General features: G+C 33.3%; 1 protein-coding gene across 2 annotated transcripts in view; it reads right to left on the reverse strand.

Moving 5' to 3' along the window:
• The window catches only part of LOC123560737 (angiotensin-converting enzyme-like), a 104,533-nt gene that overhangs the window by 71,991 nt on the left and 16,226 nt on the right, over window positions 1–16,316 (reverse strand). For both annotated transcript variants that reach the window (XM_053553068.1, XM_053553067.1), the window contains exons 3-4: window positions 12,440–12,533; window positions 11,290–11,427 (exon numbers count right to left, since the gene is read on the reverse strand). In XM_053553068.1, the coding sequence (XP_053409043.1) occupies window positions 11,290–11,427; window positions 12,440–12,533 (232 nt within the window). The remainder of the gene's footprint in view (window positions 1–11,289; window positions 11,428–12,439; window positions 12,534–16,316) is intronic.

The following is a 16,316-nucleotide window of genomic DNA, read 5'->3' on the forward strand; positions in this document are numbered from 1 at the left end:
TATGTTGACAGCATGACATATAAGCGAACAGCAAAATCATTTGTAGGTGGTATTTAAGAAGAGTGAATCTATGTTTTTATAACTTTTTACTGCTGATACTTAAAATGTTTTTTTTTTAATATTTCAGGTATAACGTAATTTGTTTTCTAAGTCTATTTCCTATATATCACCACCAAGAATGACCCTTTCATCAGTGAAACGTGGTATAAGAAAATAAGAAAGAATGAGTATATAGTATTAAGAATAAATAAGTACAGAACGCTCTGATTTCTCGGCGGGTTTTTTTAACCTTGGATAAAAAATGTCAGTTAAATTTTATATTCACTTTAATCTCGCATTTAAACACATTTACATGACATAGCTATCAATTCTAAGCGTGTCCCCTAGGCGTAAAAAATTGTCTGTTTCCGGTATCCCAACCTACCCTAAATTTGTGACCCGACCCTAAATGTTTTTATGGCCTTGGATACTTTTTTCTCAACTTCTTAATAAAAAGTTGCAAAACTGCACTTTTTATGCTTTAAACATGGTCAAAGATGTTATAAATCAACTTACTGATGTTCTAAAGGCATAACCCCCTTATTTGTATTCATTTTTTGACACAAAAATAATTTCCGAAAAGTACCACGATAAAAAAATTATACCGACCTACCTACCATAACTTTTTTGAGCATGTTACCGAAAACAAACAATTTTACGCCTAGAAAACAAGCATGCAAAATCAAGAAAATGTGAATGTTTGATTTAGACTGGGGAAAAACATATTTCACTCGTTGGGAGTTGGCTTTCTTAACTATAAACTTTGTGATATTATTTCAACAAGGTGATTCATAGCATCGTAAAATGATCTACAGCGATAAATATTAACTGACAAGAATCATTTAATGCTATTTACGTTATCTTCATTGTGTGGAAAATTTGGAAAAAAACTGACAACTTTTTCGTCCTCTTCCTACGTTTGATACAATTTTATGAAATAATTGAAACATCAAAGACCTGGGCAGCTTTTTTCACGGACAGGTATGTTACTAACATTAAGCATTTCAATATTTCAATATTTTTCTTTTCCATAGCAAGAGTTCTGTTAGAATTGACTTAGTCATAGTTTGTTTTATATTTATTTGTTTAGGTATTTTGGTTTTTATGGCTGGTTTCTAAGAAGAAATATGTTGAAATGGACCGATCACCTCATCGTATGACAGATAATATGTCCTCAAATTTGGTTTGGCTGAAATATTACCTTTTTTCAGCAATTGTAATCGTCTACTTACTATATATACTATAGTTTAGAGATAACAGAAACATGAACTTGGATAAAAGCTAATCATTTCATTGCGATAACATGAAATACATCGGTCTGCCTACAACATATGCTCAGTACATCTAGAAACGCAACGTTTTTACTCTCGTTTTTTTTACACTTTCCTTTATAATTGCCTTGTACATGTGTATTTGAATTATATCAAGGTTTGAACCAGCATACAACGGTTAATAACGTGTAAAAGCACCATTTGCATTTACCAATGCAAGGCACCTTCGGTTAAAAAATATTGACTGTAGACCAAATGTTGCGTTTCTAGATGTACCCAGTATATTTCAATTAAGCTATAGCTCTTTTTGCTACTAAATCACAATACAGGTTGCTCCCGTAATTGCCTATCAAGTTAATTGCCTATCAAGTCGGCACAAAGTTGTAATTATTTACTGTCAATATAACATTTGAATATCTAGAACACTGTGAATTGGATGGTCTGATAGCTCTTCATTTTCGTGGAGTTAGAAGAATAGTTATTTCGAGAAATTCAAAGCAGAGCTTAGAGTAACGATCACGCCGACACAATTTAGGTCATATGATTTTTTTCCCACCTTTAAATGGTAGAGGAAGATCCGGATACCATTGACCTTCCATAAGTAAGCTGGATAGGTTAAACACTTTAGCTATATCATTATAATCCCAATTAACACAGAAATAAATTAAAAGTTCCTTTAATAATGATTATGCATACAACTACTCTAGTTCATCCAGAACTTGATAGTAAACAAAATGGTGTTTTAGTACTATCAGTTTACTTCAACAATAAAAGAAGAACTTTTTTTCCAATAGAATAATTTTCATTTGCATAATATTACTGTCCTTTAGAAAGCGAGGATGAATCTAGCAAAGTCTATAAGAAGAGCCTTTGTAAGCAGAGAATGCAACCAAACAAACAAATAACAGATTCTATTTGAATGAGCCTGTTCATGAGAGGTAATGAAATGTGCGATACCACTCGATACCAAGCGTAAGTTTCAGAGGAATTCTATTATTTAAATACTTAAGACTTGAAAATATAAAAACTCACATCAAATGCAGGAAAAAAGGCGGGGTAAATGTTTGTTTTACGCCTGCACACACGATGCAGGAAGTTGGGAGGCGGCTAGGTTTACATAAATAATGTTAATAATTTCGATATAGGTAATAATCTTAAGCTATTAATATTAACCGACAAGGATCGGCTTTAGTAATTTACATTTTCTTGGGAAGAATAATCAGAAAATGATAGAAGATCTAATTTAAATCCTTCTATGCACACGATTTTCTCACTTCTTTATTTTGAGGACATTTTTAAATTATAGACACATCAAAAGCCTCTTACTGTACAGGAAATATCATTATGTTACTGACATTAAGTATCTAAGAATTTCAAAGGCTGTTTTCTCATTTCAGCAAAGCAATGCAGTGTAGCAAAAACATGGTACTTAAGACAAGCATCGTTTAGTCGTGTATAATGATGATATGTCGACATATACAGAAACTTGACTAATTTTAGGTCTTGTCATTGCAGAAATTAAATTATGACGCACCAAACTGAGAACATGACAATTTTTGAAAATGAATACTTGTGTTCAATCACTGTTTATAGCTAGATCGTTAGTAAATACGAGTATTTATGCAATAACATTTCAACTATAATTGTTGTAACGTATAAATATATATTGTAATATAACTACAGTATGTTGTTCAAGTGGCAAATGGCCTATATATACTACCACTATGAAATTACCTACTAAGGCAAACTTGCACCGGATGTCATTTCATTGATTTTATCTTGTATATGGATAAAACCCATGATATGTTGTTTTTTTTTTTCAGTTAATATTATGGGCCATTCTCCTTGTATTTTACCTCTTCGTAAAATAAAAACACTATTTTTTTACCGGAACGAACGTTCTTGACATTTTTCAGATTTATGTTAAAAATACTTGGGTATATTTGTTTTAAAAACAGATTCATGATTAACTAATTAAAGGAAACAGAAAGAGGCTGTTTTGTTGAATTAAATATTGCTGTGGAAGTCGCAATGAGGCTATATGTGACACCGCGAAAACATATGACAAATCAACCAATTAAGAATCTGATCGTCAAACTCTAATTATCTTACCTTATCCGTGTTAAAAATCAGTAACATCAAAAACAAAAAATGAAATGTAACATTTTATAGCAATTTTAAGGTGCTATTTTATATTATTATTTTATAACGAAATAATTTTTCCATTTTCCATAGCATGTCAGCTTTAGCGTAGTGGTAAATGATTGAAGTTTTGGAGAAACCAAATTGCTTGTTTTTCATTTTTGTTTATAAACATATGTACACTCTTTTATATTAAGCAAATGATATAAGAGTAAACGGAGTGAAAAATATGAGCACTGGTTTCATCAATAAATCTAACGGTTTAAACGAAAAAACAAATAAGAAAGCATGCCATCTGCTTTCTTAAATATTCTTTCAGTGAATTATTAATACAAGCCTGATAACATAAATATATTAAACTTCATTCTTGAAGTTATTGCTGGAGATTATTTAATAGGTTTAAATAACCTTATCAGAGATAACAAAAAAAACCAGTTAGGTTAGGCCAGCCAACTCCCAAGAAGCGAAAAGTATTTTCCTGCAAATAAAATACAATAGGCAGGCAAATTCACAAAAGGGACAGTCACCCTGTTTTTTATATTACCAATTTCTGCTCCTATTAGGCTAAAAACAATGTTTAATTGATGTGTTTGAGTGGTAAATGTCTCTTTGAACTTGAACTTAGTCGTATTACATAGTCTATTTCTCTAACATCACGGAGTCCCTTGAATGTTTTAGGACAATTATGCTCATGCAGGTGCTTTTGGGTCTGGTGAATATTTCATGATTAGACTGTTTGCTTTGCTGCGGTCTATGCTTTTTAATGGCTTTCTTATAAATTGTATTTATGAAGATTATTATATTACGCAGTTGTGATCAATAGTAAATGACCGTATATCAAAAATTATTTAAGTTGATACTAACATAATTCTTGTAACGCGATAGGAGCCTATGAAATCAAATGCCTCTGACTGTAGCATATCTGTTAGGGAATACAGGGAATCATCTGATGGGGCTTGCTGTTTCAATACACCCAGTAAAGCAACACTTATTTGAATGCTTATAGGTAACAGACCCGCAACCATTTAATTCAAATGTTTCATCATTTCGTTTCAACACATCCAAGATAACATTAAAAGTATTAGTTTGTTCTTGTCAGACAAAATTAATCGCAGTAGATTATTTCGCTGATATAAATCTCCTTTTCGAAATTTCTTCAAAACATTCAGTTTAGGCTAGCCAAATGCCAAAAAGCGAAACATGTTTTCTTGCATCACGAAAATGCAAGCAAGGAAACATACATTCACATTTTATTATTCTGTATGCTTCCCCAACTGTCAGAGCAGTAGATTTAACATAGCTTTGCGCATATTGATTCTGAAATATCATATACAAGTTCTTTGATAAACATCTTGCCCTTAGCACATACGTTCCCTCATATATAAACCAGGTGGGAAATAGACTTTGAAAATGAATGATCTTCCCTATGGTATTGTTAAGTTAAGCATTTGGGTTAAAGCTTGTTTGTAAGATATTAACATTATGCAACGTAACTGTAATTAGAGTTTGCAGTACCATTATATCCTTTTGAAATGTACAAAAAAAAGTGAAAAGTTATCGTACAAATCAGTGCACCATGCCAACAATACCTTCTGACAGATATTCACTTTCATCTCTTAGAGATTGTTCCACAGTAGATGAATACAAGTCCATGCCACTTTGATACGCATTTGAGAACAGATGTTGATACAATATTTAAGCAGTCTTTCGTTTCCGTTGATTTTAGCCTGCTAATTTTTAGAATGGACTGGTCCATCATTTAATTTCACTGAAACTTTACTGACTGAATAACGAACAGTGTAGGCCATGCGGATCAGCCTGACTTTGGTCTGTGCTGGTCGCAAAGTCAGAATCACTTGCCGCCAGCAGTATAAAGGTTAAATCCAGGAAAGTGAATCTGTATAGTAGCGAGAACGAGATATCTTTTAACTGAGATGTTTTGAAAACAAATAGATACATTTCTTGTTATCATTTGAAAGATAAGATTTTAATTAAGTTTATGTTGTTATAATTTGTAAACTTGTTAAATTTGTATTTAAAATTTGATAGCTGATAACTGGTCAAAATATTAGCGGTGGGTGCGACATATATCAGTCTTTGCAAGATTTATCGGTCGTTGTGACATTGAACATTGATTGCAACATTTAGCGGTGGTGCGATTTTAGCCCTCATCTGTTAGAGAATGCAAAACTAGTTCATGGACAGTAGTGGAAATGCATGCTACCTCCCACACCCTCTTTGAGTAGAACTCAATATTTGCATATGTTACAAGTACCAAAACAATTTAAAGACATCCTATGAACAGCAAAGTACATGATCTTACATGCAATGCACAGGTTCTATTACTCGAAATCTCAAAGCTGCGCAAATTTTTCCTTTTTTCGTGTGAGAGAGTTTTTTTATTAAGTTGTTTTTATATTAGCTGTTTTCTCAGTAACTACTGTTGGGGCTGGATTGAATCTTCACTCACTTTCTGCCGATTAAACAGACAGTGCACTTGTTTGACAACTTTGTTTCGTTTCATCACAGAGCTTAGTCCCCTTTTCGACTGAGCAATCTGAGTTTGTGGGCCTTCTTTGACCATAAGTCTTGAAATACTTATCTTGCCGTAGTCAATTTTATGTGAATATGAATGGCTATACAATTTTGATTTCAAAATTTTAATTTGATCTTGTAGAAGATGTGCAGGGTGATACATTTAAAAACGGTACGTGCACTTCATATCAAGTAAAGTGAAGAACAACAATTTCCAAAGTTGTATGACTTCCAGTAATAATGTTACTGCAAGACATAAACAGTCTAGATAGAGGTTTTGTTCAGTATATTACCAATAAAGCGAAGTACATACGGTAAGGCAGCAAATACACTTTTAGTTAATCTGTATTGTTTTAAAAAGTGTTCATGTTATCTTAATGGAATAATAAGATTTTATCAAAGATCTTGTTTTTAGTAGCTTAAAATTACATAGCGTGTCATAAAACTTTATTATTATTAACTGTAAAAACTTGTCAGAATATAATAACGTTATGAAACATAACTGCTAAATCAAAAATTAATTGCAAAATGTAAGATTTCAGCAAGAATAAATACGTTCGTCTACAAAACATGTCAAAAAAAAGATATTTTGTATTCATTCAGTACACACAAATATAGAGACAACTTTCAAACTTTCATCTTAAAAAAACAGTGATAAGAATCCGAAATAAATTCAGGGCATACCTAACCACAGAACTTTTGATTTGGGAAAATAAATCTATAAAACTGATCTTTTGTGGTATTTAAATGAGGCTGGTCATGAGAGGTTATAAAAATGAAACACCCCTCATTATCCTTAACAGCACGTAAACGGAACTTCAATATAAAAGAAGACTGAATGAATTACACAAATCCAAATGACCAGACAAGAACCTGTGTAGACTTTTTACGGCAGCATTTTAGTGCTGTTGTGCTAGTGTAATAAACCTAAGGGGTGTGAAGTAAATTCTTGATGGTCCTGCAATCATTCATGTACCTGATCAGATTCTGTGAAACAACACACGTATACATGCGTCTAGAAGTTAGTTGTTGTATTTTACCGTACACTAGTAGAATTGATATTGCATATACATTTTAATAGAATTTACATATATGTATATTTTATTAAGGATTTGAAATCAGTGAAAGAAGTAATTCTTATATATTTTCAAAAGTAAACTTATTCTGAATTTAGTTAATCAGAATAAGTTGTGTTGTTTTTTTCTCAATTAGTTTCATTTGAAATGCTGAACAAAGCAAACAAATAACAGATTCTGTTTGAATAAGTCTGTTCATGAGAGGCAATGAAATGTGCGATACACCTCATGCCCCCAAGCGTAAGTTTCAGAGGTATTCTATTATTTAAATACCTTAGACTTGAAAATACAAAATATAAATGTTTTTTACGCCTGCACACACGATGCCGGAAGTTGGGAGGCGGCTAGGTTTACATAAATAATGTGATATTATTTCGATATAGGTAATACTCTTAAGCTATCAATATTAACCGATAAGGATCAGCTTTAGTAATTTATATTTTCTTGGAAAGAATAATCAGGAAATGATAGAAGATCTAATTTAAATCCTTCTATGCACACAATTTTCTCACTTCTTTATTTTGAGGACATTTTTAAATTATAGACACACCATAAGCCTCTTACTGTACAGGAAAAATCATTATATTACTGACATTAAGTATCTAAGAATTTCAAAAGTTTCTTTCTCGTTTCGGCAAAGCAATACAGTGTAGGAAAAACACTGAACTTCAGACAAGCGTCGTATTTCAGTCATGTATAATGCTGATATGTCGATATATATAAATACTTGACTCATTTTAGATCTTGTCATTGCAGAAATCAAATTCCGACGCACCAAATTCAGAACATGACAATTTTTGAAAATGATTTTTTGTGTTCAATCACTGTTTATAGCATTAACATTTATGTCAGATCATTAGTAAATACGAGTATAATATATGCAATAACATTTCAACTAGAATTGTTGTAACATATCAATATACTGTAATATAGCTATGTTGTTCAAGTGGCAAATGGCCTATAGGCTGGTCATTTTAATGTTTGGGGTTGAACTAATTCCAACATAAGCTTTTTGGTGTGGAATAAACAGTATGTAAGGAAATGAAGCACAGACAAGAAGTCCGCAAAAATATCACAGCACATTTTTGAGATATTGCATCTGGAATTCTGAAGCAATGTCCACATCTAATACTTATTGTGGCCGTAACTATGGACCCTTTGCTGTATTGTTCTTCTACTGGTAATCTATAGCATAAATGTGTTCTTTAATATCAGTAAAAAGAAACATTTTAAGATCTCTAGCACTTACTGGTAGCCCACCTTAAATATTTTATTATCTTTGTCATAAAGCGTTGGGGTGTCAAAATTCAGAACAGAATTTCTAACCAAATTTATACATACATATTTCTAAAACAGACTCGTCGGCATTGGAGTTAAAAGGTTTAAACACCAAACATGTATATCTCTAGAAACAAGAAAAAAGAACAATCATAGGGGATTCGAGAAACAAAAATGTATTCACAATGTAACGTCATATGGTTGGGGTACTTGATAATATCAATATTTGCTCGAAATTCATAAACAGTTACGACAATTATTTATGCTTCTTGAACTGCTTTATTATGCAGTGCATGCATGTGAATGAAGAAATGATACAAATATTTTGTTTAATCGATTTTAATGTAGATAAATTTGCAATACTTTGTGAAATTAAAACTAAAGGAAGCTGCCCTTATATAATTATCAGCTAATTTTCAGAATTTGGCTTGGATTTCTTTAGAGGACATTTTCCCTGTATTGTATACTTAACTAAAGATCATAAATCAGCAATAAACCTTCATGTTGGAATTAGTTTGAGGTTCGGACATTTTGTCTAGTAATATAACTGGCCTACTACCATGCACCGATTTATCTTGTATATGAATAAAACCCATGATATGTTGTGGGTTTTTTTTCCAGTTAATATTATGGACCATTCTCCTTGTATTTTACTTCTTAGTGAAATAAAAACGCTAGTCTTTTTTTACCGAAACGAACTTTCAGTTGACATTTTTTAGATTTATATTAAAAATACTCGGATATATTTGTTTTAAAAAACAGATTCATGATTAACCTATTCTATTTCACTAACCTAATTAAAGGAAACAGAAACAGGCTGTTTTGTAGAATTAAATCTTGTGGAAGTCTAAATAAGGCTATATGTGACACCACGAAAGCATATGACAAATCAACCAATTAAGAATCTGATCGTCAAACTCTAATTATCTTACCTTATCCGTGGTAAAAATCAGTTACGTCAAAAAGAAAAAAAAAGAAATGTAACATTTTATAACAATTTTAAGGTGTTATTTTGGATTATTATTTTACTAACGAAATAATCTACAGCGATAAATTTTTCCATAACATGTCAGCTTTAGCAATTTACCTTCTACTGGTATTGATTAAAGATATGGAGAAACCAATTTGCTTGTTTTTCATTTTTGTATATAAACCTCTGTACACTCTTTATTTAGTGGACTTGTAGAAATAACTGAACCACTAAGTCCTTCACGATCATCATCTTGTAGACATAGTACTAGAGATTAACGAATGACACAAATAATAATCCTACCCTGCATTTACCTGTACACCTGTATGACACAAGTTAATAGGAAAAATGAAGTAACTGTATGGTTAAAAACTTACTCCTATGACTGAGTTGTTACGATTTATATAAACGCTTCCACACCACAATCAGTAAAGGCCATCAAGAGTGTTTTGCACACTAGTACTTCACGTTACAATTTGGAGGTAGAGGATTTAAGCGTTCAAAGCATTTCATTTCAGCTGCTGCTTCACCACAGCCTTTACAGCAATTCACATATCAAATCAACATAATGTGATAATTATTTACCTGTAGAATAATATTTTAAGAGATCTGACAGAAATTATTGCTTACAAGATGCACAGATTCCTCCGATAACACTTGTATCTATACACTTTAACTTTTGTATTTCATGCTAATTTATTTTAGGTCGATTGTGAAACAGTGTTCAATCATCTTATATATTAATCAGTATTGAAGCCCCAATTCTGATGGAATCTATCTCCATGAGGGTATGATAAAAAAAATCATTTGAAATGCTGAACGCCAAGAAAAGAAGTTACCAGTACTATTTTTCACGTGTTTGAGCTGACGCGGCAACCGAACCCATGACTTCCCGCCTTCAAAGCCGATTTTACCCTACCACTAAGCTACCGAGGAGGTTAGAAGTATGGATAATGAGCATGTGAAATCTGGCGGAAATACGTCCTACACAAGTTATACTACAAAAAAAACACTTTCACTAATTGTAATTAATTTGCATTAAATAATTATTAACTATCAACGGGGTAGATATATAATGGCAGCAAAAAGGGTAAATACCTTTTAAATGAAACACGATATCTTTCCATCAACAGGATAAAGATATTTTGGTATAAAACAGGATCTACTATGAATTTTATTTTTGTGTTAACTGTCAACAGGATACACAGAATCATTTTGACATAAAACGGGAACTACCAATTTTAACATAAAGCTTTCGACAAGATACATGTCTTTAAAATGTATGTCAAAGTAAATGGGGTAGAATAACTAGTTCACAATTCCGTAGAATACATTTCTCATCATTTCTTCTACTAATAAAAATTCAGAGTAATTTTGTTGTTGATTTTTCTAAGTATCTTGACTTCTTGTCTCGCATTCAGAGGAGCATCCAGAACGAACAAATTATCAAAAACCCTTCTGTGAAGTGTTAACTTGTAAAATAATGCACAACATGTCTAGACCAAAATCGAAATTCTTAACAATTAAGAAACAGATTTGTACTTAGTTATACCCAGTAAACGTAGTAAGAAACCCACTTTTTGACCCATATTAAAATGTTCATTTATATTCCTTTGCTACCTGTGAAGACCTTCACAATAGTTTATTAGTTACATCTGGTTCTTCAAAAAATATAGCACAAATGCTTGAAAAGCCACATTACAGAATTTGTTAACGTGTTCCCGATTAGCGTCAGTATTGTATTATCATACAATAGATATTCCAAATGTATTATCATACTATAGATATTCCAAAAGGCAACACAAATTGCTGTTTAGAAGATCGAGGAACTTCTTTAGTATACACTCAAGTCTATAAAAAGGGACTGAATTCTGGGTTTGCACCTCTAGCCGAAAATGTGCTCACATTTAACTCCGACTAATAATGAGGCAAAAATAATTTAAACAGACGTTTGCTATCATGCCTCAAAGAAACTTACCCCTTACGCCTTGGTTAGAAAGTTCTACAAATTCTTTGTACAACTCCTTCATTTCTCCTTTCGCTACATCTCGCCATCTTTTCCAGATAAGTGCTAGTGTGTCATAGTCCCTACTCTCCGACATCAGTCGTGTTAAACCTGATCACAACCAAAGAAACCGTGGTTACAACAATAGAAAATTTGGCTGTTACAATCGAAAAATCTGGTTATAACAAAAGAAATATAAAAATCCTTAGGACGGCCAGCAGGACGGCCAGCACATTATGCAATCTCGCCAGGCATATGTATGTTTTTGACAACACAGAAAATGACGTCACTTCAGCTATTTCCGGAAGTAAATAAAATGAAAGTAGAAATGCTAGGCTTGAAAACGAAAGCTGCATTTTGATTCGTAGATAGTCAGGGGTCACGCGCAGGGGTCACCCCGTCTAAATGTATGCGCGTGGACTTCTTTTTCTTTTTTTTTTTTTTTTTTTTTTTTTTTTTTGCTATTGGGGAGCCAATTTTCAGCACTTTATTACGAATTGAAATTACCTGGGCTTTAGTGCAGCATGTCATCATTTAATCTATGAAAAAATATTTGAGCAGTGGATAAACACAAATCCCACAGGGGTCCGTAACGGACCAAGGGTACATTGATAATTTTGGAACTTCATCAAATCGCTCAAAATGTCATTTTGATGTTGTCTGAGAGTGTCAGTATATGCCTTAGATGTAAGATATAACCGTATTTGAGAGCTGCAGACCTAGACATTTCAGAAATATTTTCAAAATAAGTTTCGTGTAATAAATGTTGTTTCTACGGAAGCGTGAAAGGGCCATCAGACGCTAATACGTTTTAGTACGTTAAGGCTGCGGAAAGGATATGTTAAATTTCTACACAAACACGCGTCTTAGCCAGGTAAACAAAAACAAATAAAAAAGGGGGAAAACGTAAATTGTTTCTTGATTATGAGATTTAAATATATCGGACGTTTATATTAATACACTTGTTGTGTCTTCCATGGAAGCATCTGGATTCGTTACACTGTATGATACCGATATTGGTATATATTAGCACGAAATCTAATGGAATCCTAGCATCGGTGTAACTTAAGTGTACTGACTGTTTTTGTTATTTATTTTACAAATAAATTGTTATATAAATTACCTGGTTCCAGAGACAAACACTCATAGTCAGGTGGCACCCCACACACCTTGCCTTTACTATAAATTCCTTCCATTTTTGACAGGACCACACCCAACTAAAAAGAAACATACAGTATATAATTGTTACAGCAAGTAGCTGAAATAGCTACAAAAATAAAAAGAATGTGTCAACCGGATTAAAAATAATGAAAAAAGATATTTAAAAATCCGGCTAGAGATTTTTGAAAATAAGTACGTACAATTAAATACCGACGGACGGACGTACATGTAGACGGTGGAGGCAAGAACAATATGGCTCCCGTGGAAAGGGATACATAGTTATGATAAACAGCAGGGCTAGTTGTAATTAGTTTCGATATAAGACTCTTGTCCATCCTCCAGTATTACGATACACAATATGTCACCTAGAATGGCGTTATAAGACAAAAGCCGTTATGCATCTACATCGGCATTATCATTATTACAAGTCTTCAAATGAACACGTTATTGAAATTATTGAAACTTCAAAAGTAATTAGAACTGTCAGAATAACGAAATGTATCAACTGAACATAAATTCGCACCATGTTTTAAAACGAAAAGTGCAACTTAATGATTATTGTCGATAAAGAACTGAGCGTCTGGTTTCTAGGTAAAACGATCATGAATGCAGCAATGAACTCTTGATTTAGAAACAGGTGTTGCACATTTTATTGCTATTACTCGAACAGCAAACCCTATAACTTGAAATTAAACGTTTTCTCTTGGACGAAGATGACCTACAACCATTTACAAATCTGTTTAATATCCGCATATCTATACACAAAGTATTTCTCGCGGAAATATCTTATAAAAAGCAATAAGCAATATCTCAGTCGGGCTAACCCTGTCACGAAGTCTGATATGCAAACCACTTGGAGAGATTTGATACTGTTAAATGCTGATACAGAGAAACCACATTTTGAATTGAATTTATGGTAGGCGTACCTTTATTATTAAAACAATTGGACTACACCTTACGAGCTTCAGCAACTGTACATGTAATGACTGTTCGATTACTCCTCTTGCCTTTTCGGCATTCTCCGTTGTTATGAAAAAGCATTTGAGCCGCACAATGAGAAAACTAACATAGTGCGTTTGCGACCAGCATGGATCCAGACCAGCCTGCGCATCCGCGCAGTCTGGTCAGGATCCATGCTGTTCGCTAACAGTTTCTCTAATTGCAATAGGCTTTGAAAGCGAACTGCATGGATCCTGACCAGACTGCGCGGATGGTCTGAATCCATGCTGGTCGCAAACGCACTATGTTGGTTTTCTCATGGTGCGGCTCATATGAGAATACATAATCGTACCAAAACTGACAACTGTCATCACGCGTCTACCGTCTTAAAATGCTGAGAAATGGAGAGTTGCAAAGCAATACATGTTCCTGTCAGTTTCGGGACCATTATGTCAAAAATTGGTTAATGATTATAGGTCTGCTGAACAGTTACTTGCTTGTGACATTGGCCTTTGGTCCACAACAATAACAACATAACTATAGTGGACATAAATCATTGACACTGTCAAAACTTCAAACGTAAAATAAAATAATCAGCTAACAACGAAAAGATAACAACAAAAGTTACATACGGTGTTGTTGTTTGCAACAAAAAAAAATGAAAAACATGTAAGAATTTTGAGCAATAAGCGAAAAGAAAAATACATAAAGAATGATTAGAAAACAAGAATCAATTGAAGTAGCCGGGACGTCTGGTTTCAAAGTAAACTGCACCTAAATGCACGAGAACGCATGAATTACCTCTTGATTTCGAAACAGGTGTTGCACATTTTTTTTTTTGCATTTACTCAAACAGTAATTCCAGTCACCGCATAATTTGTTTTTAAACGTTTTCTCTTAAACGTAGATGACCTACAGCAATTTTAAAACATATCTGTACAAAGTTTCAGCGAAAATATCTTACAGAAAAACGACAAGGCAATATCTAAGGCTCATGTTAACCCTATCACGAAGTCTGACATGCAAAATGCAAGTGCCGAATACTGATATACGGATATCATAAGTGGTTTAACAATTCTTACATAAATGTTTTGGTTTACATGGTAGTTTATCAGAAAAAAACAAGGGGATTGTGTCACGAAATAAAGAGAAGAGCTTGAATTCATAAAATATGTCCTAATAACCAGTTTTCGGACAATTATATAATTTATATGTCAAGTATTTAGGCCTTCTAATTTACCCATCAACAATTTATATGCATTTGATCTGGCCATAAATATTGGTCTTGCTTGTCTCATATATATATAAACTTTAAACTAAATAATGTGGAAGGCACGTTTTGTAGCGGACAATTACTTCTTGTAACACTCAAAGACTAGACAATATCTAAGAACACGATGCTTGCCTCCTTTGTTAAAATCTACATTGTTAACCTTGCCTGTAGATTGTTATCATGTCATGAGCAGACAATGGTTTTTATTCTGTTTAAAATGCTGAATTTCAGATCTTTTTTATATAAGAAATCAGTTAGATCTTAATCGATTTCTATACATAAAAGCGCTCTTAAACATCACAGAATTATAATAGAAGTTTGAACTGTTTAAAACACACTTCAAAAAGAAACTTCATAATCAAGCATTTGACACTCTGCCGTAAACTCTAAAAAAAAAAAGAAATCATTCCGGACCGAGAAAAATGGCTTCCGATTTACAGGGTGAACTAAACATATGATCAGTCTAGAAGACTGTAATTTTAGAATGAAACAAAAAAATATCACACTCTAGTTGTTAAAATTTTAACGTCCACTTATTTTCAGTACACCACGAGACCATCCTTTGACCAGTGAAAACACTAGAATCTTGTAGGACTGGAAAGTTATGTAGGGTCAGTATGATCAATATGAGGATTCGACTTACTTGTCCCCTCCCCATTTATCATATTGGCTCCATGTATTTCCACAGAGAGTCACTAAGAAACCCAGTAATTAATAATGGTGGAGCACAACTCTATGTGCCACATCGTGTTTTATTTCAGGCATGGGCAGATTTCAGACAAGAGCGGATTTCAGACACGAGCGGATTTCAGGCATGTGCGGATTTTAGACAAGGGCGGATTTCAGGCACGGGCGGATTTCAGACATGAGCGGATTTTAGGCATGGGCGGATTTCAAGCATGGGCGGATTTCAGACACGGGCGGACACCTCGGTAGATCGGCTTTCCGTAAGTCAGCTTGGTTCAATACGCAAGTTATTGGAAATTATTTTAAAAACAGAACATGGTTCCTCCTATGTTATCAAATGTGAGGGAGGAAGTTGTGTTTCTGTTAATTATTCCTTCTCTTGAGAAGGAATATTCCAGTTTAATAAGTCACACTTGACTGAGCTACTGATACCGAAAGCTGTTGTCATTACAAGCCGGCCAATAAAAGTCCGTGACCTTAGAAATAACCTCTGACGTTAAACTATTCTTTCTCAATTGGGGGGAATCCATGGGTTACACAATACTAAACCCGAGGATGATTAATTGATTCTTTTATTTGCTCCTGAACATAACATATGTACATTGACCAGATAGACATATATCAGCAAATTTAAATGTAAACAGCCAAATGATATTGTTACCTTCAATTGCATGGTTAATATATGAAAACAAACACCATTGCGACCCTCTAATTATTTGTAACAAATTCCAGGCCAGATGGGATATCTTTGGAACAGATGAAAGAAGCCAGCAATATTAATATACAAAAATACAATGCGTATACTCTAAGCAAATATTAAAAATAAATGTTAACTAACTATCATCTAGCCGTCTGCTATCAGAGAGAGAGACTACTTGGGCTTATCAGGTTACAGCTTAATTAAGGGGAATCATGAATGAATATACTACAGTCAATGTCT

Source organism: Mercenaria mercenaria, chromosome 10, assembly GCF_021730395.1.
Source record: "Mercenaria mercenaria strain notata chromosome 10, MADL_Memer_1, whole genome shotgun sequence".
In the NCBI taxonomy this organism is placed as follows: Eukaryota; Metazoa; Mollusca; class Bivalvia; order Venerida; family Veneridae; genus Mercenaria; species Mercenaria mercenaria.